Below are 23,355 nucleotides of genomic sequence, written 5' to 3' on the forward strand. Positions count from 1 at the left end.
TATTGTTAGGATTGGCTGTGTTCTGCTGCTTAGCCTGTTCTAATGCCAGGGCCTGCTGGTAGCTTCCCTCTGAAGTTCCATCTGTCTTCGGTGGTCTGCATCTTTTGCTTCTTGTTCTCTTCTGTGGGCTTCCTCTTTGGCTGCTTGTTCTCTTTCGTAGGCCGCCTCTTCCTTGGCTATTTCTGCATTAATGAGTTCCATCCGTCTCTTATGTTCATTGTCTTTCTCTATGGCTTTTAGCCTTGCCCGGTCCTGCTTCAGGGTGTCCTTGGTACTCATGGTTTCTGATTTCTTGTGTTGGGGCGCCCTCTGGTGTTTATTGCCTGAACTGCTGCTTCTCTGTTGCCTCCTTCAGGTTGCCTAGCAACAGTACCTTTCTAACTTTTTTCCCTAGCCTTTCACGGTAAAGTAAAAAGAAATAAAAAACCCTTTCATTTGCAGATGTGCTTTGCTGGAGTCTGTTGCTGACCACTTAAGCCTGCTTTGTTTAACAAAAGACCCTTGTTAAACCTTAATGTGTGTGCCCTCAGGCACTCTCTGGACAACCAGAAAGGAGCAAGAAACAAAAAATTTCTCTGGTTGTAGTTTTAAAAACCCTCTCTCCTGCTTACAAACAGCTAGCAGAGAGAAAAGAAAAATAATAATCTTACTGGCTTTTGGATGCCATCTTTCCCACACACTGCCACCATGTCATGGTATTCTATTCCCAATCTGAACCTTAGAGTCCAAAAAAATGAGGTACCAGCATGAATTTCTTTAAGCTTAATTACCAGCTTAGATCTGATAAGCTGCCACCACCCAAAATATATAGTGTTTTGGGGCACTGTGGTTCCCCCATAAACCTTCCCTGGGGACCCCAAGACCCAAATTCCTTGAGTCTTACAACCAAGGGGAATAAAACTTTTCCTCCCCTTCTCTTTTTTTCCTCCCATATCTTTCCCGCCCTGGGTACACTGGGAGATCACCGTGATTCAAACTCCTTGAATCACAATACAGAGAAATCAGGTTTTCCCCCCCCCTTCTCTCCCCCTCCCAGGCGTTCCCTCCCTGGGCTATCCTGGAGAGATAGAAAGATTCAAGCTCTGTGAATCTAAAACAAAGGGATTCCCCTCTTCCCCCGTCCCTTCTCTCTCCCTGTCCCTCACCTATTCCCTGGTAAGAACAGACTCAATTCCCTTGAGCCTCAGCAAGGGGGAAAAAATCAAACAGGTCTTAAAAAGCAAAACTTTTAATAAAAAGAAAGAAAAAAAGTAAAAGTTGTCTCTGTAATTTAGATGGTAAAAGTTACAGGGTCTTTCAGCTTATAGACACTAGAGAGAAGCCTCCCCCCAGCAAAAATACAATTTAAAATACTTCCAGCAAACTACACATTTGCAAATACAGAAAACAATTAAAAGACTATAACCTCCTTTCCTACTTAATACTCACTATTTTAAATATATAAGAGACTGTAGCAGGGAGATTGGCAAGAAACCTGGTTGTATGTCTAGTCCCTTTCAGGACCCAGAGAGAACAAAGCAAAACCCAAAAAACACAAACAAAGGCTTTCCTCCACCGAGATTTTAAAGTATTTTGTTTTTTGATTGGTCCTTTGGTCAGATGTTTTTGGTTTACTGTTTGTTAACCCTTTACAGGTAAAAGAGACATTAACCCTTAACTATTTGTTTATGACAGGCCTGCAGCCGGCCCTGGCCAGTTGTTCCCCATTTTGTAGTTCTACATTTAATGTTTCCTTCCTAAATGAAGTACTTTGCACTTAGCATTACAGAATTTCTTTATGCTGAGTTTAGAACAAGTCTCCAGTTTATCAAGGATTTTTAAATTCTGATCCTGTCTTCCAAAGAGCTTGGTGTCATCTGCATATTTTATAAGCATACTCTCCACTCCATTATCCAGATCATTAATGAAAATATTGAACAGAACCAGACCCAGGACTGACCCCCATGGACCTGCACTAAATAGGCCCTTTCATCAGTTACCAATATATTATGGTAATAACTGTATGTTAATATGTTAATTATAGCTATAATATTGTAAACCAGGAGTCATCCTATGAGTTACATGGTGATTCATGAATGGAGTCACTCATGAATGGAGGAGCTAGCTAGCAGAGCTATACCATTCTGATGCCTCACTCATACAGGTGATTCATAGTTTTGCCATGATATTAAGGGGTGTGGGAATGAGTGGGTGACAACGGATATAGGGTATGGGCTGGGAATTAATGAGGAAGGAATTCTTGGAGTAGCCCAGCCTAAGGAATAGTGGAAGCACTCAAAAGAGTCGGTCACTAGACTTATACCATTCTCCTGAGTTACTGACATAGGTGATTCTTTGCCCCATATGTGTATAAGGGATTGGGGAATAGCTTTGTGGTGGAGAGATGATCTAGGGAGTGGGATGAGCAGTCTTGAAGGAGGAACCCTAGAATAATCTATATCAAATGAAAAGGTTTGATTTGGGAGGAGAGTTTGGATCTTACACACTTGACCAGATCCTCCAGTGATATATGTCAGCAGTGTTTCATTGACTTCCCTAACATTTGAGCCTCTAAAAAACAGATAAAGGATAACTCCATTAACTGGTAACTCCAGAAGATTCTTATACATCTGTATAGATAGACAGACAGATAGATTTTCTATAGTATCCCTCAAACTAGCACAGGAGGTTCTCAAACTAGGGGTCAGGACCCCTCAAGCGGTTTGAAGGTTCTTATATCAGGGGTGGGTGTTGTCAGCTGTCAGCCTCCACCTAAAACCCACATTGCCTCCAGCATTTATAATGGTGTTAAATATATAAAAAAGTGCATTTAATTTATAAGGGGTGCGGGAATTGCACTCAGAGACTTGCTATGTGAAAGGGGTTACCAGCACAAATGTTTGAGACCCACTGGCCTAGTATGTAAGCCCTTGATAATTCAGCTAAGGTTTGAAGTTTGATTGCCTCGAGAGTTAAACTTACCAACAAATTAAATGTTCACTTAATTAAGTCCCCCATCACTTTGACTAAGATATCCTGCGGTAGCTGTCTCAAAGGAAGATGACGTGAAGGATATAAATATAAAAGGATGCATTACTCCCTTTACAAATGCTACTAAAATGAATCAATGTCTCCTGCAAAATTGTCTTAGTTCACTTTACTAAGAAAAAGAAAATATGTGAAAAGTTCTGAGAGAAACTTCAGGCAGTTAGAAAATGATAAGGCTAAGAGAAGATGTCACAGCATGATGAGTCTAGCAGGACTGCAACTTTGCAGGTAAGATTTATGCTCCCTATTAACCAAAAGGGTGTTAATCTTCTCTGTCATTTACTTTGTCTTAGCTGAGTTTGCAAATAATATGAAGAAACTCAGAACAAGAAACATGGAATAAAATCTAAAGTTGGTCAGAAAATGTCCTCCCTTTCCCCCGTGTAAAATTCTATGAAAATGAAATTTTTTTCATCCTGATCAAAGTTTTCAGTGGAAAATGGCAACCTTTTGTCCAAGAATAACAAAGTAAAAATGTTTTCCTTGGGGGTATTTAGTCACCTGAAGATGCAGAAAGGCATCTTGAGGGATTTTCAAAAGCATGGGAGAAGATTAGACACCTAACTCCCTTTGACTTTTATGTGTATTTAGGTGCCAAGCCTGCTTAAACTAATCTGCATGTACGGTTTTGCTATCACTCCATCATAATTGATCTTCAACAACATCCTCCAGATGAATGAAAGAGCATCCAACTCTGACACACCTGAATGGAAGAAGAGAAAATATAATGTGAACCGTGGATGCATATTTACCTCTGCCTAAATAAGAAACAAATTTTCTCTGTACCAGAGAACAGTCAAATGACTAGCAGGGTTTTTTAAAAGCTATTATTATTATTATTATTATTATTATTATTATTATTATTATTATTATTATTATTATTATTTCTCTTTTCCCTCTTTTCCTCTAGAGAAAAATAATGGAAAATGTAGAGTGGAGCAATCAAACATTCATCACAAAATTCATCCTATTGGGATTCGGGAATCTCCCAGAATTGCAGACCCCTCTTTTCCTGCTATTCCTAGTGATCTATATTATAACCATGGCTGAGAACATCCTTACTCTTGTGCTAGTTGTGACTAATCGGCACCTTCACACCCCCATGTACTTCTTCCTGGGGAACTTGTCCTGCTTGGAGACCTGCTACACCTCCACTGTCCTGCCCAGAATGCTGGCCAGCCTCCTGACTGGAGACAGAACCATTTCATATAGTGGCTGCATCACACAACTGTACTTCTTTGTATTCATGGTGACTGCCGAATGTTTCCTCCTATTAGTTGTGTCTTATGACCGCTACTTAGCAATATGCAATCCCTTGCATTATGCAGCACTTATGAGAAGCTGGGTTTGCATACAGCTAGTGTCTGGCTCTTGGACAATGGCCTTCTTTACAAGTACCTTGATAACTCTTTTGATGGCCAGATTAACATTCTGTGGCCCCAACAATATTGACCATTTCTTTTGTGATTTTGCCCCGATGCTCAAACTCTCCTGCAGAGACACCAGCCTGATTGAACTGGTGAATTTGATACTGTGTTTTGCAATTATACTTCCTACATTCCTGTTAACCTTGATCTGCTATGTTTGTATCATTGCCACTATCCTGAGAATCCCCTCCACCACCGAGAGGCACAAGGCCTTCTCCACTTGTTCCTCCCACCTCATCGTAGTTGCTACTTTCTATGGCTCTATCATCATTAGTTACATGATACCAACTGCTGGCACTGCAGGAGATCTGCACAAAGTGTTCTCTGTATTCTATACTGTCCTGACACCCTTGGTCAATCCTCTCATCTACAGCCTGAGAAACAAAGAAGTCAAAGAGGCTTTGAAGAAAGCTGGAGGCAAACTGGCTGCTTTCATAAGGAGGTGAATGAAATTCGTACAGTCTCTCTTTTAAACTGAGTAGAACCTTATCCAGTCCCTCGACTTGCTGAAGAAAATGGCATCATGTTTGGACTGGGTGTGGGTGGGTAGAATATTTCCCCTACTGAAATTAAAATGAATTGAGGGTACCTCCATTTGCTCCTACTCTTTCACCACATCCAATAAATAATACTTCCCCATATGATACTCCCCTTTTGTTCTTCTGATAGGCTGTGATATGAGATAATTCAAGGATATTACATGCTCGCTGTTTATCTGTTTGTCTGATTGATGTAAAGAGGTTTGTCCTATGAGCACAAGAGATTAAATTCTCAGCCATTCCCACCTCTCAGGTGACCCTGAAGGAAGCTGTAGTTTTTCCTAGGAGAAATGCTGAAGAGCAACAAGAAGGTTTTGCTCCCTGGCATTCTCCAGCCAGAGAGTGGGGCCAAAGGTAGAGGGATTAAAGATAGAAGCAGCAGCAGAGAGAGCTGCCCGACCAAGTGAGCTGGAGCAGGCGATGTCTGGATGGCAGCCAAGGGGCTTACCTTTTGCCCAGTTTTAAGCTGGACTGTCCTGCTTTGTCCCCCCTCCAGTAAAGATATAAAACCAGATGTGATTTTGCCTGGTATCACAGATGCAAGAGGCAATGTTGCAGATCCTGCTACTCTGCCCCATCGGTGTGACTTCACATGCACCGCCAGCGCAGGATGGAGCAACAAGATCTGTGACATGATGTCCTCCATGTGGCACCACCTTGCGTCCACTGCACGTACGAGGTTATGGGAGGAGGAGCAGGATCATGCAGACAGCGGTGGGGACAGTCAAGGGAATGTCCTGTATTTGGGGATGTGTCAGTTGCCACCCTAAAGAGCGGGATTTTTAAGAACTTCATGCACTCGGTGTCAGAAATGGATTTATGTTCCGGGAATCATTTGAACAATGTTTTCGTAATAAGCCACCCCCAAAGAGAGGTAATATTTAAGCAAGAGAGCTTGTTGTGGAGTCAATGGAGATTGTAAAGGAGGGAAACTGAGGCAAGTGCAGCTGTTCTGCCATGGCCTGCTGCTGGAGGGCACTACAGGTGAGACTGCCCTGTGACACATGGGAAAATTTCAAATTTTGGCCAATCAAAAAAAACATTTTCTATCAGGAAAATTATTTTAAAAAATGTTGGGTGGGCAGGTCCACTCAAATTGTAATTTTTTTTAAAAAGCTGTCCACAATGTTTTATTTTAAATAATTTAAACATAAAAAAACCCACCATTTCCCTGGCCAATTGACTTATGTAGTTCAAGTCCCCTTTGTCGCATATGGGCTGAGTTCTCTGGAGAACTACATCTCCCACAATACAAAGTGGATCCAGCGGTTTGGATTGCACCATGCATCATGGGAGTCTCAACCCTCATACACTATGGGAGATGTAGTCCAGCCAAGCAGACTGGTGCCACCATTCTCCCTTAGGCCAGATCTACACTGTCACTTACTTCAGTACAACTTACATCCTTCAGGGGTGCGAATAAGCCACCCCCCTCCCTGAGCGATGTAAGTTACACCGAACTAAGCACCAATGTGAACAGTGCTATGCTGGCATGAGAGCTTCTTGTGGAAGTGGATTTATTATGCCGAGGGGTAACTAACATGTGTGAACTACTGTGAAATAAAAACACAGTGAAGACAAGGCACTGCAGTTTTATTGTGAGGTAAACTAGGCAAGGCAGCACTATATGTAGCGTCAACTTCCAGCCATTGGATTGTGTTATGTTTTTCTCTGCTAGATTGAAGAGCCCATTTTCAAATATTGGTTCCTCATGTAGGTACTTATAGACTGTAATCAAGTTACCCCTTAACCTTCTCCTTGTTAAGCTAAGTAGATTTAGCTCTGTGAGTCTATCACTGTAAGACAGGTTTTCTAATCCTTTAATAACTGCTGTGGCTCTTCTTTGAACCCTCTTCAATTTAACTGCAAACACCAGCACTGGAAACCATATTCCAGCAGTGGTCACAGCAGAACAAAATAGAGATGTAAAATAATGTCTCTCTAATTCAAGTGGCTGCTTTTATACATACTGTGTGAACTTGGGATAGTCTGTCTCTCTCTCGCCCTCTGCCTCAGTTTCTCCATTGGGACAATGGGGATCATACCACTTTCTTACATCATGAAGGTGTTGTGAGGACAAATACATTAATACCTGTGGGACACTAAGATACAATGGTGAAGGGTCACACGGGTACTTACAAAAGATAGATTTTTGTTACTCTTATATCAGCCATTTTCCACGTGCTGAGATACAGAACATTGTAAATGGAGAGATTCAGGAAGTGGAAGACAGCAGAGACATCTCAGGGAGCTAAGGAAATCCCTAAGAGTCAGGAATATGCTAAAGACATGAGCAGTGCTGCCTGCTTATTTGGATTGAGAGGGTGTGATTCTCCTTGCATACACACACACACACTTCTGCAAATCAGGAGCCACTCTGCTGACTTTCCTGGAGTCACTCTAGAGTATAGCTGATGTTCCCAACAGGACAATTAGTTAATAACAGTTGATCATTTCTTGCATTGCAGATTGGGCAGACTGGTTGACTCCTGGAACCAAACATTGGGTCACTTCATCAGCTGTTTAGTTCCAGGGAAGTCAATGGAGCTCTGGGTTTTTAAACAAACTGACCATCTGGCTCAGGGTCTGCAAACAGTTCTTCCAACTCCAAATGGCTATTCCTTTTACAGCTCACAAAGAGGGAAATTCATCCCTGGGCACAAGGCCAGAAAAAGGCGCATAACCCACTAGAATCTTCTACTCAAAAAGTCTTCTCAGATCCACCTTGACCTCCTTGTTTCTCAGGCTGTATATGATGGGGTTCTCCACAGGAGTTGGCACGGTGTAGAGCACAGACATCGGCTTATTGAAACACAGTGACTGGCTTGCTGTGGGGACCCTCTGACACCACGGAAAATTTGAATTTTTCAGAAACTGCGTATCCCATGGAAAAATCATTTTGATGGAAAATTCCCAGTCAGTTCTACTTGCAGACACAGCAGTTCCCCAAAGTACCAAGGATATGGTAGAACTTCCTGTAGATGTTGCTCATGTTCTTCCGTGTGGAAAGAATAGAGTTTATTTATAGTAATGTCTTGCATTTATGACCATCAATGAGGTGTGAACCTACCAATGATGCTACCAATGTCTGCCTTAAGTCCATTCAGTTCCCCATGCGTGCTTGGATGTGGGATACTGGCATAATAGCACATTCCTAGGGACACTACCTCAAAGCTGTGATAAGTGGAAAAGTGAAGAGTGTACCTGAAACTGAACGATGGTCACGCAAATACAAGTGAAATTCAATTTTCCAAGAATCTCAGGGACATCCAAATGAACAGGAAAAACAGTGTTTGGATAATGGGAATCATGAGTGCTGAAGAAGTTCTAAGCTCCACAGGGCTGAACTGAGGCTATGTCTCCGTAGGATGAGCAGATAGCAAACATGAAAAGTCGGGACAAAGTGTAGGGGGGTAATAGGTGCCTATATAAGAAAATCCCAAAATATCAGGTCTGTTCCTATAAAATTCGGACATCTTGTCCTCCTATGTCTACGCTACACACTAGTGTTGAGGAAATAGAAAGCACGCTGTGTCCACATTGCTGCACAAGCTACATGGGTCAGTGAAAGGCTCTGGCAGTGGAAAGCTGATGGACTGTTTCCCCACTGCTGTAGTCTTTTCCTGCAGAGGGGAGAGGCCCCTGCAGCAGGAAGGAAGAGGGACACTACACTCATGGCCGGCTCTTGGTTTTTTCCGTCCCAAGCGGAAAAAAAAAAGCTGGAGTACCGACAGCAAAGCAATGGTGCCGCCCCTTCAGAAGTGCTGCCCCAAGTGCATGCTTGGGATGCTGGTGCCTAGAGCCATCTCTGACTACACTGCTAAAAATAGCAGAGTGGGCAAGAGGCCACAGCTTGGGTGTGTAGAAAGTCATATAGGGTATGTACTCACATAAATATCGAGCCTATACAGGATGTTTTTATTCACCTAAGCAGTGTGTCTCTGTCTACATCACTATTTATACGTATGCTGGGAGTGGGGACTACCCATGTATATGCTCTACACACCACCAAAAGAAGCGTGCAGTGAAGATGTACCGTAAGAGTCTTCAGGACTCTATATTCCACAGGAAGTTAGTGTTAAAGGAGCAAGATTACTGTTAAATTTAGCAGTGTTATTGAAAAACAAAAGAGGGACTATCAAACAATTCTTGTTAAGATTTTTATAGGAATTAATGACAGTTAGATGGCCAACGTCCATAACAGTTCAAGTTCTTGTTGAGGTTCTGGTTGAAGAAGCAGAGAACTCAGAGATCCAGAGCTTCATCATTGGCAAAGGGAAAGTGGGAGCTGGCCTTGTGAGGATAGTTTGGACAGGAAAAGGGGGTGGTATTTCTGGCTTTGAAAATCAGGACAAGAAATTTTTGTTGGATGTGGTGAAAGAGTAGGAGCAAATGGAAGTATGCTCAATTGATTTTAACTTCAGTAGGGGAGATATTCTACCACCCACACCCAGTCCAAGCGTGATGCCATTTTCTTCAGCAAGTCAAGGGACAAAATGGGGATCAACTCAGTCTAAAAGAGAGACCACAGGAATTTCATTCAGCCCCTTATCAAAGCAGCCAATTTGCCTCCAGCTTTCTTCAAGGCCTCTTTGACTTCTTTGTTTCTCAGGCTGTAGATGAGAGGATTGAACAAGGGTGTCAGGACTGTGTAGAAGACAGAGAACACTTTGCGCAGGTCTCCTGCAGTGCCAGCTTTTGGTGCCATGTAAATAATAATGAGTGACCCATAGAAAGTAGCAACTACAATGAGGTGAGAGGAGCAGGTGGAAAAGGCCTTTTGCCTCCCAGTGGTGGATGGGATTCTCAGAATGGTGGCAATGATGCAAACATAGGATGTCAGGGTTAACAGGAGGGTAGGAAGTATAATTGCAAATGACAGGATTAGATCCACCAGTTCAATCAGGCTGGTGTCACTGCAGGAGAGTTTGAGCATCGGGGAGAAATCACAAAAGAAATGGTCAATTTTGTTGGGACCACAGAATGTTAACCCGACCATCATAAAAGTTATCACAGTGCTGCAAGAGAAGGCAATTATCCAAGCCCACGTCCACACTACAGGGTAAAATCGATGTTATTAATATCGATTTTATAAAGCAGGCTTTATAAAATCGATTTTGCGCGTCCACACTAGGGCTACTTACATCGATGTTGAGCGTCCATGTTCCCTGGCATCCATCTTTTCCCTGAGCGTTGCACACTGGGTACCTATCCCACAGTTCCTGCATGGGTCCCTGGCCTTTGGAATTATGGGTTACTACCCCAGTGCATGATGGGGCCAAAATCCCCGTCGTGGGTGGTTCTGGGTACAGCCTCACCCCCTCCCTTCCTGTCAGCGGAACACAGTCACTTCGCGCAGTTTTTACTGGCTGCAGTGAGAAAACGCCATTTTGCAGCAAGCATGGATCCAGGAGTGCTCTTATCCTTGATCGCGAATGCTGTAAATAGTTCACGCATTCTCATGCTATTCATGCTGAACCATGAGTCAGAAATGCAAGAGAGAATGCTTGACTGCGGGGATGACAGTGATGAGGACTTGGAGAACGAGATTTCCGACACCCCGGGCCCCTGCACTTTGGAGCTCCTGACGGTTTTGGGGGAGGTTCTACCCGTTCCGCGCCGCTTTTGGGCATGGGAAACAAGCACTGACTGGTGGGACCGCATAGTCCTGCAGGTATGGGACGATTCACAGTGGCTGCGGAACTTTCGCATGCGTAAGAGCACTTTCTTTGAACTTTGTGACTCGCTTTCTCCTGTCCTGAAACGGCATAATACCAGGATGAGACCAGCCCTCACAGTGGAAAAGCGAGTGGCAATAGCCATCTGGAAGCTTGCAACGCCAGACAGCTACCGGTCTGTCGGTAATCAATTTGGAGTGGGAAAATCTACTGTGGGGGCTGCTGTGCTGGAAGTATCCAAAGCAATCATTAAGCTGCTGCTTCGAAAGGTTGTGACTCTGGGAAACGTGCAGGCCATTGTGGATGGCTTTGCTGCAATGGGATTCCCTAACTGTGGGGGGGCCATAGATGGAACCCATATCCCTATCTTGGCACCGGAGCACCAGGGCGCCCAGTACATAAACCGCAAGGGGTACTTTTCAATGGTGCTGCAAGCCCTGGTGGATCACAAGGGACGTTTCACCAACATCCACGTGGGATGGCCAGGAAGGGTTCATGACGCACGTGTCTTCAGAAGCACTACACTGTTTAAACGGCTGCAGCAAGGGACCTACTTCCCTGACCAGAGAATAACAGTTGGAGATGTTGAAATGCCTATAGTTATCCTTGGGGACCCAGCCTACCCCTTGATGCCCTGGCTAATAAAGCCATACACAGGCAGCCTTGACAGTGCTCAGGAGTTGTTTAATTACAGGCTGAGCAAGTGCAGAATGGTGGTAGAATGTGCATTTGGCAGATTGAAGGCAAGATGGCGAACGCTTCTTACTCGCTCAGATCTTAGCCAAACCAATATCCCCTTTGTCATTGCTGCTTGTTGTGTGCTCCACAATCTCTGTGAGAGTAAGGGGGAGACCTTTATAGCGGGGTGGGAGGCTGAGGCAAACCACCTGGCCGCTGATTATGCGCAGCCAGACACCAGGGCAATTAGAAGATCACACCAGGATGCTGTGCGCATCAGAGAAGCCCTGAAAAGTAGCTTCCTCATGGGCCAGGGTACAGTTTGAATGCTGAGTTTCTTTTCCATTGATTACCACCCTCCCCATGTATTCAGTCATGCTGCTGCAAGCTGCATTCCCTGCACCCTTCCACAACTGCTTGCTTACGGTAATTAAAATAGCCATCTGTGTCTGTGGAAAACATTGAATTCTTTATTAAAAGACAGTCACTGTAAGCAGCGCACCCTCCCTCTTGCATTTAGAAGCCTGTGAATAGAATTACAGTAATAGGGTTTTTTTGGGAGAAGAATAGTAAATGGCTAGGGTTAGGGAGGGATGTAGGAAGGAAAGACAAAGTCAGTTAAGGAAGCCCAGAAGTGGCTTCATGGACCAGGGAACAGTGTGATTGGTATGTTTATTTCCCTGTTATTACCTACCTCCCCATGTCTTGACTCTGGCTGCTGCAAACGAGCTTCCCTGCACCCTTCCTTAACTGCTTGCTTATTGAAAATAAAGTTACTGGTATTTGTTAAAGAAATTGAGTTCTTTATTAAAAATCAGACCCTTTCAGCAATCAATCATCATGCTTGCTGTTACAATCCTGTGCATGACATTTCATAACTCGGGGTTCTCCGGGGAAGGGAGTGAGGGAGGTTTGGAGGAAGGAGGAGGGAGGTTGGTAAGAAGAAGGCGCATCAGAGAAGACATAACAAGATTTATCATAGACCATGGTACGGTATGACTGCTTTGTTTATTTTCCCTGTATTACCCACCTTCCCATGTGTTTACTCCTGATGCTGCAAACTAGCTTCCCTGAAGCTTTGCAAAGCTGCATGCTTTATTTCTTTAACAACCCACCCTCACACTGCCTTTGCATAGCATGTCCTGAGAGTAAAGTAAGTAAATGGTGCCAAGGGAGAGGTTTGGGAGGAGTACAGGAGGGAAGAAACATAACATTAAGGGGTTTTCAATGTAATGACAGCCTTCTGGTTGGACTGTCCACAGGGGTGTAGTTGGCTGGTGCAGATAGCCTTCCCCCACGCGTTCTTACACGCCTGGTTCTGGAAGGTGTGGGACAGGGTGAGTACTGAGGGAGGTTATACATGGGCTGCAGAGGCAACCTGAGACCACGCAGCTCTTCCAGCATATCGCGGAGTATGTCGGTCTGATCACGAAGAAGATCCAGCGTTGCTGCCCGCCAGCGCTGCTCTTCCTGCCACCTGAAATCATTTTTAGCATCCCTCCTGTCTTCGCGTTGATTGGCAGCCTCCCTGTACTTTGCGACCAATTGTTTCCAGTCCCCCTGCTGAGCTCTCTCAGTACGGGTTACTGCCATAATTTCTGTGAACATCTCCTCACGCGTCCTCTTTTTTCTTAGCCTTCTTATGTGACCTCCCCGTCGGACAGGAGAAGGGAGAGGGAGGCTGGAGAAATGTGCAGCTGTGTGGGGGGGTGGGGGTGGAAAGAGTGATAGAAGAATCATAAGAGACATTTCATAGAACAATGGATACAGTCTTTCTCAGTGAACTGCGCTATTCACCGTACCTTGAGCATGTAACTTTACCACAAGGTCGCCTTAGGATTCTTTTAATACTTATTGCTTGTGGCTGAGGACTGAGATTTTAGCTCAGCCGCAGGTCAGGGGAGCACACAGACCGTGTCCGGAGACAATGGTAAGTTATTTGGTAGTGAACCGTGCAGTGGCTTGTAGTACCCTGCACCCCCTGCTATTATCAGGTAGCATGAACAGTAGTGAGGCAAAGCGCTTTAAGGAACAACACTGGTTTCTTTTCTTAAGCCATGGAAAAGGTGCAGCACAGGGAAATACAAGTTCCCTCCCACAATCATCTGTGCTGCACTTTGGAGTTAGCTTTAATGCCATCTACCTAACCCCATCCCCCCTCTGCCATGGCAGTTAATAGGGATGATTCATGCTGGCCAAGTGCTAGGGGACACTACCCCGTAGGAATGAACAGCTTTCTAACAACCACCACCTGGGTCATTGTTTTAGGAAAGGTTTTTCATTTACTGGCTCAGCACAGAAGAAAGGAATGAATGGTCATCTCTGTTCCCAGACATGTTAACGGACTGTTCCAGTAACTCTAATTCCAGCTACTGCATGCAAGCACTCATGGCAAATCACTCACTAAAAAAGGCTTGCATTCATTCAGCCTACGCTTTTAATAAAAAAAGTGCACTCACCAGAGGACAATTCCACAGCATCATTTTCTGTGCTACTGGCTTGAGAGGGCTGGCAGGGTACTTCTGTAAGGGTTAGGAAAAGATCCTGGCTGTTAGGGGGAATTGAATGCTCTGTGCTCTCTGCTGTTTCGTCCTCCTCTTGGTCCTCATCGTGATCTTCGCTGTCCTCTAAATCTTTGGCAGTGGCAGAGATCACTACCCCCACCTCTGAATCCACAGACCAAGGGGGGGGTTGTTGTTGCACAGTTCCCCAATATTGCGTTCAGCTCCTTGTAGAAGCGGCATGTTTTGGGGCCAGATCCTGACCTGCCCTTTGCTGCTTTGGTCTTCTGATACGCCTGTCTGAGCTCCTTCACTTTCACCTTGCACTGCAACGAGTCTCTGCTGTGTCCTCTCTGTCTCCTGGCATTAGAAATCTTTTCAAAGGTTTTCTCATTTCTTCTGCTGGACCTCAGTTCTGAAAGCACTGACTCTTCTCCCCATACAGCTATCAGATCCTGTAACTCCTGTGTGTTCCATGCTGGAGCTCTTTTCCTATTCTCAGGAGATTGCATTGTTATCTCTGCTGCTGAGAGCTCCACGCTGGGCAAACAGGAACTGAAATTTCAAAGTTCCCGGGGCTTTTCCTGTTTACCTGGCCAGCAGTAGAGTTCCTTTCCCTGTGCAGAGCGGCCACTGGTGCACTATGGGATACCTCCCGGAGGCCATTAACTTCTGTTTCCGTCCACACTAGCATAAAATCGATTTTATAAAATCGATTTTAGGGTTACTCCGCTCGTTTAGGTGGAGTACAGAAATCGATTTTAGGGACCCTTAAAATCGATTTACTGTACTCTGTAGTGTGGATGGTTACAGCTTTAAATCGATTTAAAGCTGTTTAAATCGATTTAAAGCTCTAGTCTGGACCTGCCCCAAGAGCCAGACAATATCTGGATGCAAACCCTCTTGCTCATAAGTGCTGCATAATGCAAGGGATTGCATATTGCTAAGTAGCGGTCATAAGACATGAGTAATAAGAGTAAACACTCTGCAGTCACCATGAATACAAAGAAGGATAGTTGTGTGATGCAGCCGTTAAAGGAAATGGCTCTGTCCCCAGTCAGGAAACTGGCCAGCATCCTGGGCAGGATAGTGGAGATGTAGCAGGTCTCCAGGCAGGACAAGTTTCCCAGGAAGAAGTACATAGGGGTGTGAAGCTGCTGATCAGTCACAACTAGGGCCACAATGAGAATGTTCCCAGCCATGGTCACAATGTAGATCACTAGGAACAGCAGGAAGAGAGGGGTCTGCAGTCCCTGGAGATCTCCAAATCCCAATAGGATGAATTCTGTGATGGTTGTTTCATTTTTCCACTCTACATTTTCCATGTGATTTCTCTAGAGGAAAATTTGGGAGAAGAAAAAGAAAAAAAATTAATAATAATCATAAAACACTCTTGCTAGTCATTCAACAATTCTTTGGTCCAGAGACAATATTTTACTTATTTAGGCAGAGGAAAATAAGCCTCCACATTTCACAGTTTCTTTTCTCATATTCCATTCAGCCATGTCAGAGTTGGATGCCCTTTCGTTCATTCGGAGGATGTTGCTGAAGGTGAATGAAGATGCAGTGATAGCAAAGCCATACATGCTGTTGCATCAGAGAATAGTGATTAGCCAGGAAAAAGAATGGGAATATCTCTAGAATGGTTTATTCTATAAGAAAAACAAAACAAAACAGATATCATTAAGTGTCGGAAAGCTTTGAATTTTCAGTGCCATTGGAATTTGCCGGAGAGTCATGTATTTAAAGATATTATGGACAGAGAAGCAGATGCCTTTTGAAATTGAGTCCATAATGTCTCACTGTTTTTTTAACCCTTTTAGAACATGCAGGTGCAGAGATTTTAAAGGAGACTTCCAGAGGAGGTTACTGTATATCTGTAATTTATATAAATATCATTCAAATTTTTCTGTTTTGCTATTTCTGAGACAAATAATTTTATTTTATCACTGATTTGAGCTGCATTAAATTGAAAAAGTTGCATTAATGATATGATGATTCTCTCTGCTAGGCAGAGACCCACATCTCCATATTGCAGCAGTCTGCTCATATTAATCAATAGTATGGCTGTCAATTAATTGCAGTTAACTCACGTGATTAACTCAAAAAAATTAAAAACGATTAAAAAAATTAATTGTGATTAATCCCAGTTTTAATCGCACTGTTAAACAATCGAATACCGATTGAAATATTTTGGATGTTTTTCTAAATTTTCATATATTGTGTATTCTGTATTGTAACTGAAATCAAAGTGTATATAATTTTTTATTACAAATATTTGCACTGTAAACATGATAAACAAAAGAAATAGTATTTTTCAATTAACCTCATACAAGTACTATACTGCAATCTCTTTGACCTGAAAGTGCAACTTACAAATGTGGGTTTTTTTGGGGCTCTATCAATCTGTTTCTTCACTTCAGCAGGTGAGTATTGTAGTTGTAAGAACGCTTGATAGAGATCTTGTAGGTGTTTGTCTCTGTCTGAAGGGTTGGAGCAAATGCTATTATATCATAGAGCTTGGCTGTAGACAATGGATCGTGTGGTGTGGTCTGGATGAAAGCTGGAGGCATGTAGGTAAGTATAGGGGTCAGTAGGTTTCCAGTATAGGGTGGTGTTCATGTGACCATCACTTATTAGCACTGTAATGTCCAGGAAGTGGATCTCTTGTGTGGACTGGTCCACACTGAGGTTGATGGTGGGTGGAAATTGTTGAAATCATGGTGGAATTCCTCAAGGGCTTCTTTTCCATGGCTCCAGGTGATGAAGATGTCCTCAATATAGCGCAAGTAGAGCAGGGGTGTTAGGGGACAAGAGCTGAGGAAGCATTGTTCTAAGTCAGCCATAAAAATGTTGACATACTGTGGGGTCATACGGGTACCCATAGCAGTGCCACTGATTTGAATGTATACATTGGGACAACACTGATGACATCTTTATCATCTGAAGCCATGGAAAAGACCACACCACATGATTCATTGTCTACAGTCAAGCTCTATGATACAATCACATTTGCTCCAACCCCTCAGACAGAGACAAACACCTACAAGATCTCTATCAAGCGTTCTTAGAACTACAATACCCACCTGCTGAAGTGAAGAAACAGATTGACAGAGCCAGAAGAGTACTCAGAAGTCAACTACTACAGGACAGACCCAACAAAGAAAGTAACAGAAGGCCACTAGCCGTCACCTACAGCCCTCAACTAAAACCTCTCCAGCGCATCATCAAGGATCTACAACCTATCTTAAAGGATGATCCATCACTCTCACAGATCTTGGGAGACAGGCCAGTCCTTGCTTACAGACAGCCCCCCAACCTGAAGTAAATACTCACCAGCAACCACAGACCACACAACAAAAACACTAACCCAGGAATCTATTTTTGCAACAAAGCCCATTGCCAACTCTGTCCACATATCTATTCTGGGGACACCATCATAGGACCTAATCACATTAACCACACTATCAGAGGCTCGTTCACCTGCACATCTAGTAGTGTGATATATGCCATCATGTGCCAGCAATGTCCCTATGACATGTACATTGGCCAAATTGGACAGTCTCTACATAAAAGAATAAAGGGACACAAATCAGACGTCAAGAACTATAACATTCAAAAACCAGTCGGAGAACACTTCAGTCTCCCTGGTCACTCGATTACAGACCTAGAAGTCACAATATTATAACAAAAAAAACCTTCAAAAACAGATTCCAGTGAGAGACTGCTGAATTGGAATTAATTTGCAAAATGGACACCATTAAATTAGGCTTGAATAAAGATTGGGAATGGATGGGTCCTTGCACAAAGAAAAACTATTTCCCCAAGTTTATTTTCCCTCCTACCATTCCTCACACCTTCATGTCAACTGCAGCAAATGAACCATTTTCATTACCACTACAAAAAGTTTTTTTCTCTCCTGCTAGTAATAGCTCACCTTAACTGATCACTCTCATTAGAGTGTATATAGTAACACCCATTGTTTCATGCTCTCTGTGTGTGTGTATATATAGATATAGATATAGATATAGATAGATAGATAGATAATCTTCCTACTGTATTTTCCATTGCATGCATCCAATGAAGTGGGCTGTAGCCCACGAAAGCTTATGCTCAAATAAATTTGTTAGTCTCTAAGGTGCCACAAGTACTCCTGTTCTTTTTGCAGATACAAACTAACACGGCTGCTACTCTGAAACCTATATTGAAAGCAGGAGTTGTACTTTTTACATCTGACTCTTTGTATATACATAAATCCTTGAATTTAAAAGTTGTTCTCTTCCTTTCAAAGAAAGCCAAAGCAAAAGCATATCTTAAAGCAAGGTCATATACTTTTCACATGTGTCTTTCTTCTATGCAAGTCAGAGTTAGAGTGCAAATTTGTAAAGCCCAGGACGTTAACAATCCAATAATAGGTAGAAGCTGATATCTAGGCTTCATAGAATCTTTCTTTCTTTCTTTTTTTTTTTTTTGTGGTAATATCAATGGATTATATCAATGTTTATTTTAAGCATTTGGTAAGATATGTATTGATTTAAATTGTCACAGTCATGGGACATTGTGGGAATACAGACAATTATTAAATGACAGAAGTCACTGAGATTCAAAATGTTACAGTTTTATAACCATTGAAACACAAATGATGAACATCACATGTCAGAACATAAAGAGTAAATCACCTCAAATCAACTGGTTTTATCACACCTGGTTTTATTATTTCTCCCCTCATCCTTCTGTAACAAGCTTACTTCAAAAGTCTAAATAGCTGGATTTGGACTCTTAGGCAGCATTTGTCTTACTTTGCCATCTGTAAATTTTGATTGTTATCAGTGGGAATTTTTTTTTTGTCAGTGGGTGTGTGCACTGGGAAATTTACATTTGCTGACATTCATCAATAAAAATCGAATCCTTCCAAGCCAAACAATGAGTTTTATATTGGCAGAGGCAGAGAAGGAAAAGTACGGTGGATGTTCTTAAAAGTGTCTTCTCTATATTCTTATCATTTAAGGAAAATCTTATTGAACTATAACAGGGCACCCTTAACAAATCTGCCATGATTTTTTTCTGTGTGAATTATTATGGTATAGCCCTACAGCAGTAGATAAACCACAAATATTTCTAAGTACATGACTATCTCAGCCCTAAGTGGCAAACAAGATCAATCCTTTAGGTTGAAACCTCATTCAAAGGGCTGGAGTTCCACACGTATTTATTCACTTAAAGACACAGATTGGTAAGTAAGCAGGGTAGGCACCTTACCTACATTAAAATCAAAGGGATTTTGGTGCCTAATCTGCTCTGGTGCTTTAGAAAATCTCTTTGCATCTGCAAGTGACTAAATAGCCTTGAAAATCTGGCCCCAAGTGAAACATTTTCAGTGTTTGTTTTTGGGAGAAATAGTTGAAAGTTGATGAACATGATTGTTTTTTCTTTTTCCCATAATTTTTTGGGGAGGGGAGCGGGGGGGAACATTTCCTGACCAACTCTAAACTTTATTCCATGTTGCTCTTGGTTGCTTTTCATATGATTTGTGCAGAGTCATTAAGACACAATCAATGATGGAGAAGAAGAACCCCTCTTTGGTTAATAGGAAGCATAAATATTACCTGCAAAGGTGCAGGCCTACTAGACTGATGCTGTGACATCTCCTCTTCGCATTGTCATTTTCTAATTGTCTACATTTTCTCCCAGAACCTGTCATGTACTTTTTTTCTCCTCAGTAAAGAAAACTAAAACAATACGTAGGATAGCTTTGCTTCATTCTACAAGGATTTGTAAAGAGAATAATGAATCCTTTGACATTTATATCCCCTGTAAAGGAAGACGTCATCTTCCTTTGACGCACCTACCACTGGATATTTTAGTTAAAGTGATGGGGGACTTAATTAAGAGAACATTTCATTTGTTGGCAATATTAACTCTCAAGGCAATCAAACTTCTAACCTTGGCTGAATTATTGAGGACTTACATACTAGGCTGAGGGACACTGTAGAAAATCAATCAATCAGTCAATCTAACTAGCTATCCATTCACACAAACATAAGGATCTTCTATGGTTATCAGCTGATGGAATTATCCTTTGTCTTGAGTCGTAGAGGCTGAAATGTTAGGGAAGTTAATGGAGCACCACTGACGTACATCACTGGAGGATCTGGTCTAGGATGTAAGACCCAAACTCTCCCCCAATACGGAACCTTTCAATTCGATATAGGTTATAGACTCATGGACTCATAGACTTTAACGCCAGAGGGGACCATCATGATCATCTAGTCTCACCTTCTGCACATTGCAGGCCACAGAAGCTCACCCACTCACTCCTGAAACAGACCCCTAACTGCTGGCTGAGTTACTGACGTCTGCAAATCATGGTTTAAAGATTTCAGGATACAGAGAATCCTCCATCTGCTCTAGTTTAACCTGCAAGTGCCCTATGCTGCAGAGGAAGACGAAAAACCCCTCCCAGGGGGTCCTCCTTCAGGATGGTTCTTCCTGTTACCTAGAATATCTCTTTGCCACACAGCCATCCCCACCTGCCAGGAGATCCTGAAGGAAGCTGTACGTTTTTTTTTCTCTAGGGGGAACGCTGAAGAGCAGCAAGAAGGTTTTGCTGTCTGGTGTCCTCCAGCCAGAGAGTCGGGGCCAGAGGGTGGAGAGGATTTAAGGCAGGAGCAGCAGCAGATAGAGCTGCTCGACCCAGAGAGCTGGGGCAGGCTGATGTCTGGATAGCAGCCAACGGGCTCACCCACCAGTATCTCCACACTGCAGAGCTGAAGCACCCTCAGCAGAAGGGTGGTGGGCATTCATGTTGAGAAGACTGATAGGCAGGCCTTTTGCCCAGTTTAATCCAGATTGTCATGCAGTCAGCAATTGGGACAATAATTGGTATGTCCTGAATTTGGGGATGTGTCAGTGGCCACCCTAAAGAGTGGGGGTTTTAAGGACTATATACACTGGATGTGAGAAATGGATTTATGTTCCGGATTTTTTGGGGGGAGCATTTGAACAAAGTTTTGGTAATAAACTACCCCCAAGGAGAGGTAATATTTAATCAAGAGATCTTGTTGTGGAGTCAATGGAGACTATAAAGGAGGGAAACGGAGGCAGGTGCAGCTGTTCTGCCATGGCCTGCTGCTGGAGGGCAGTACAGGTGTGACTGCCCTGTGACAAATGACAAAATTTCAAATTTCGCCAATAAAAAAAAAATCTATCAGGAAAATATTTTAAAAACATATCGGGTGAGCAGTTCTACTCAAATTGTTATATCTCATTTAAAAAAAAGTCCACAATATTTTATTTCAAATAACTTAAAAATTAAAAAAAACACCATTTCCCTAGCACATTGACTTATATAGTTCAAGCCCCCTTTGTCGCCTCTGGGCTGAGCTCTCTGGATGACCACATCTCCCACAATGCAAAGTGGATCCAGCGGTTTGAATTGCACTGTGCATCACGGGAGCGTCAACCCTCATGCACTATGGGAGATGTAGTCCAGCCTAGTAGACTGGTGCCACCACTCTCCCTTAGGCCAGGTTTACACTATAACTTACTTCGGTACAACTTACATCCTTCAGGGGTGCGAATAAGCCACCACCCCCTTCCCTGAGCGATGTAAGTTACACCAAACTAAGCGCCAATGTGAACAGTGCTATGCTGGCATGAGAGCTTCTTGTGGAAGTGGATTTATTATGCCAAGAGGTAACTAATGTGTATGAGCTACTGTGAAATAAAAACACTGTGAAGACAAGGCACTGCAGTTTTATTGTCAGGTAAACTAGGCAAGGCAGCACTGTATGTAGCGCCAACTTCCAGCCATTGGATTGTGTTATATTTTTCTCTGCTAGATTGAAGAGCCCATTTTCAAGTATTGGTTCCTCATGTAGGTACTTATAGACTGTAATCAAGTCACCCCTTAACTTTCTCCTTGTTAATGTAAATAGTCTTAAAGCTGAATTCTCCTCACGTTTATACAAGTGTAACCTGAGTCAGGCTGCTGAACTTGAAATGTGCAAGGAAACAGCCCAGTGGATTCAAGCCAGATGACAATCCTTAAAGTATAGGGGCCAGATCCCCAGCTGGTGTCAATCTGCCTTGCTCTATTAATGTCAGTGGATCCACTCCAGGCTACATTTGGCCTTCGGCTGCCCTGGTGTAAAGATGGGGTATCTTGACTGTTTGCACTAGAGCTAATCAGGCCAGACTCTCCCATGCTTTGCAGATTGTGATGATTTACACTGGGACAAAATGGCTGCCAAATAGCACCCAGTGCAAATAACAAGGCCTGATTTGGATGGGAAAGGTAGTTTAGTGGATTGGGCACTGGTTTGGGGTGCAGCATCTGTGGGTCCAATTTCCAGCCTTGCCCGACGTTCCTTTTGTCTATGTGGGCAAATCACTGAAACTGCTCCATCTCTCAGTTTTCCCCATCTGTACAATGGAGATAACAGCACTTGCCTACCTCCCAGGGGTGAGTGAGGATCAGCTCTGTTACAGACTGTGAGGTGCTCAGATGTTACAGAGATTGGGGCCGTGCAATCATCCATCCTGGACTGGTTATGCTCTTCCTTGCACCAGTTTCGGTGGAGTAACTCCCAACTTGAACCAACGCGGCTGAGCTCCCAGTCCGGCTGGAGGTATTTCAGCCTCACTTTGCTAAGCTATATGCACCTGCTCAAGATGCCACAGAGACCCAGCCACCGAGGAATCTGAAAGCAGGATTCAGGCCCTGACTTCAGTGGAGCGATTTCTGAGTCACAGGTGGGAGAAAGAGGATCAGGCACAATATCCCTAGAGCATAATCACTGCTGCAAAACTCTAGGGATCTATTGGTATGACTCTGGATTTACACCACCATCTCAGAGTCAATTGCAACCTTGAACCCTTCTGCTTATCTCACAATAGGTATATTGATATCTGAGCAATGCAAGCTTCCCTTTACCAGCTGACTCCAGGGCTGGGCTGTATCTGTGGAGCCCTGTGTGCACAGACCTGCCAGCTCAGTTCACAGGGAGTCACCAAACTGCTGCCAGGCAGCAGGGGATTTTTCCCCCTCGCAGCCAGGGCTGGAATGGAAGCCATGCCCGAGAAAAGAACCCTTCTCTCCCCTATGATTCCCACCGCTGCATGCGTGGGCCTGCTTCCACAGCCTCCTGCCTCTTGTGCCATGTCCCCTGTCCATTGGCTCATGCATGCAATGTTGGCGTAAACTGCGGCTGGGTTAGAACAATGGGGCCCCATTCTCCTCTCACTCATACTATGGAGCTGCATTGTGGAATCACTCCTGATCTACAATGAGCTGAGAGAGAGCGGAACCAGCCGCATTGACTCCAGTAGAGTTACTCTTGATTTACACCAGAGTGTGTGAGATCACAGGCTTAGGTCCTGCTTCTCCACTGAGTTTCTCCAGCTTTGCATCAGGGCAGTTTACATTAGCCAGGGATGTGGCCCTGTATAGCCACGCCTAGCACTGATGTAGCCATTGGTTAGCCCACTGCCCTCAAAGTTCTCA

At 43.5% G+C, this 23,355-nt stretch overlaps 1 protein-coding gene across 1 annotated transcript in view; it reads right to left on the reverse strand.

Moving 5' to 3' along the window:
* Positions 1 to 9,533: 9,533 nt before the first annotated feature.
* Positions 9,534 to 23,355, reverse strand: part of LOC115643564 (olfactory receptor 6B1-like) — a 41,472-nt gene continuing 27,650 nt past the window's right edge. Inside the window, exons 4-5 of the mRNA XM_030547589.1 lie at positions 14,733 to 15,184; positions 9,534 to 10,011 (exon numbers count right to left, since the gene is read on the reverse strand). Coding sequence (XP_030403449.1) covers positions 9,534 to 10,011; positions 14,733 to 15,184 — 930 coding nt within the window. The remainder of the gene's footprint in view (positions 10,012 to 14,732; positions 15,185 to 23,355) is intronic.

This window comes from Gopherus evgoodei, unplaced genomic scaffold, assembly GCF_007399415.2.
Source record: "Gopherus evgoodei ecotype Sinaloan lineage unplaced genomic scaffold, rGopEvg1_v1.p scaffold_62_arrow_ctg1, whole genome shotgun sequence".
Taxonomy (NCBI): domain Eukaryota; kingdom Metazoa; phylum Chordata; order Testudines; family Testudinidae; genus Gopherus; species Gopherus evgoodei.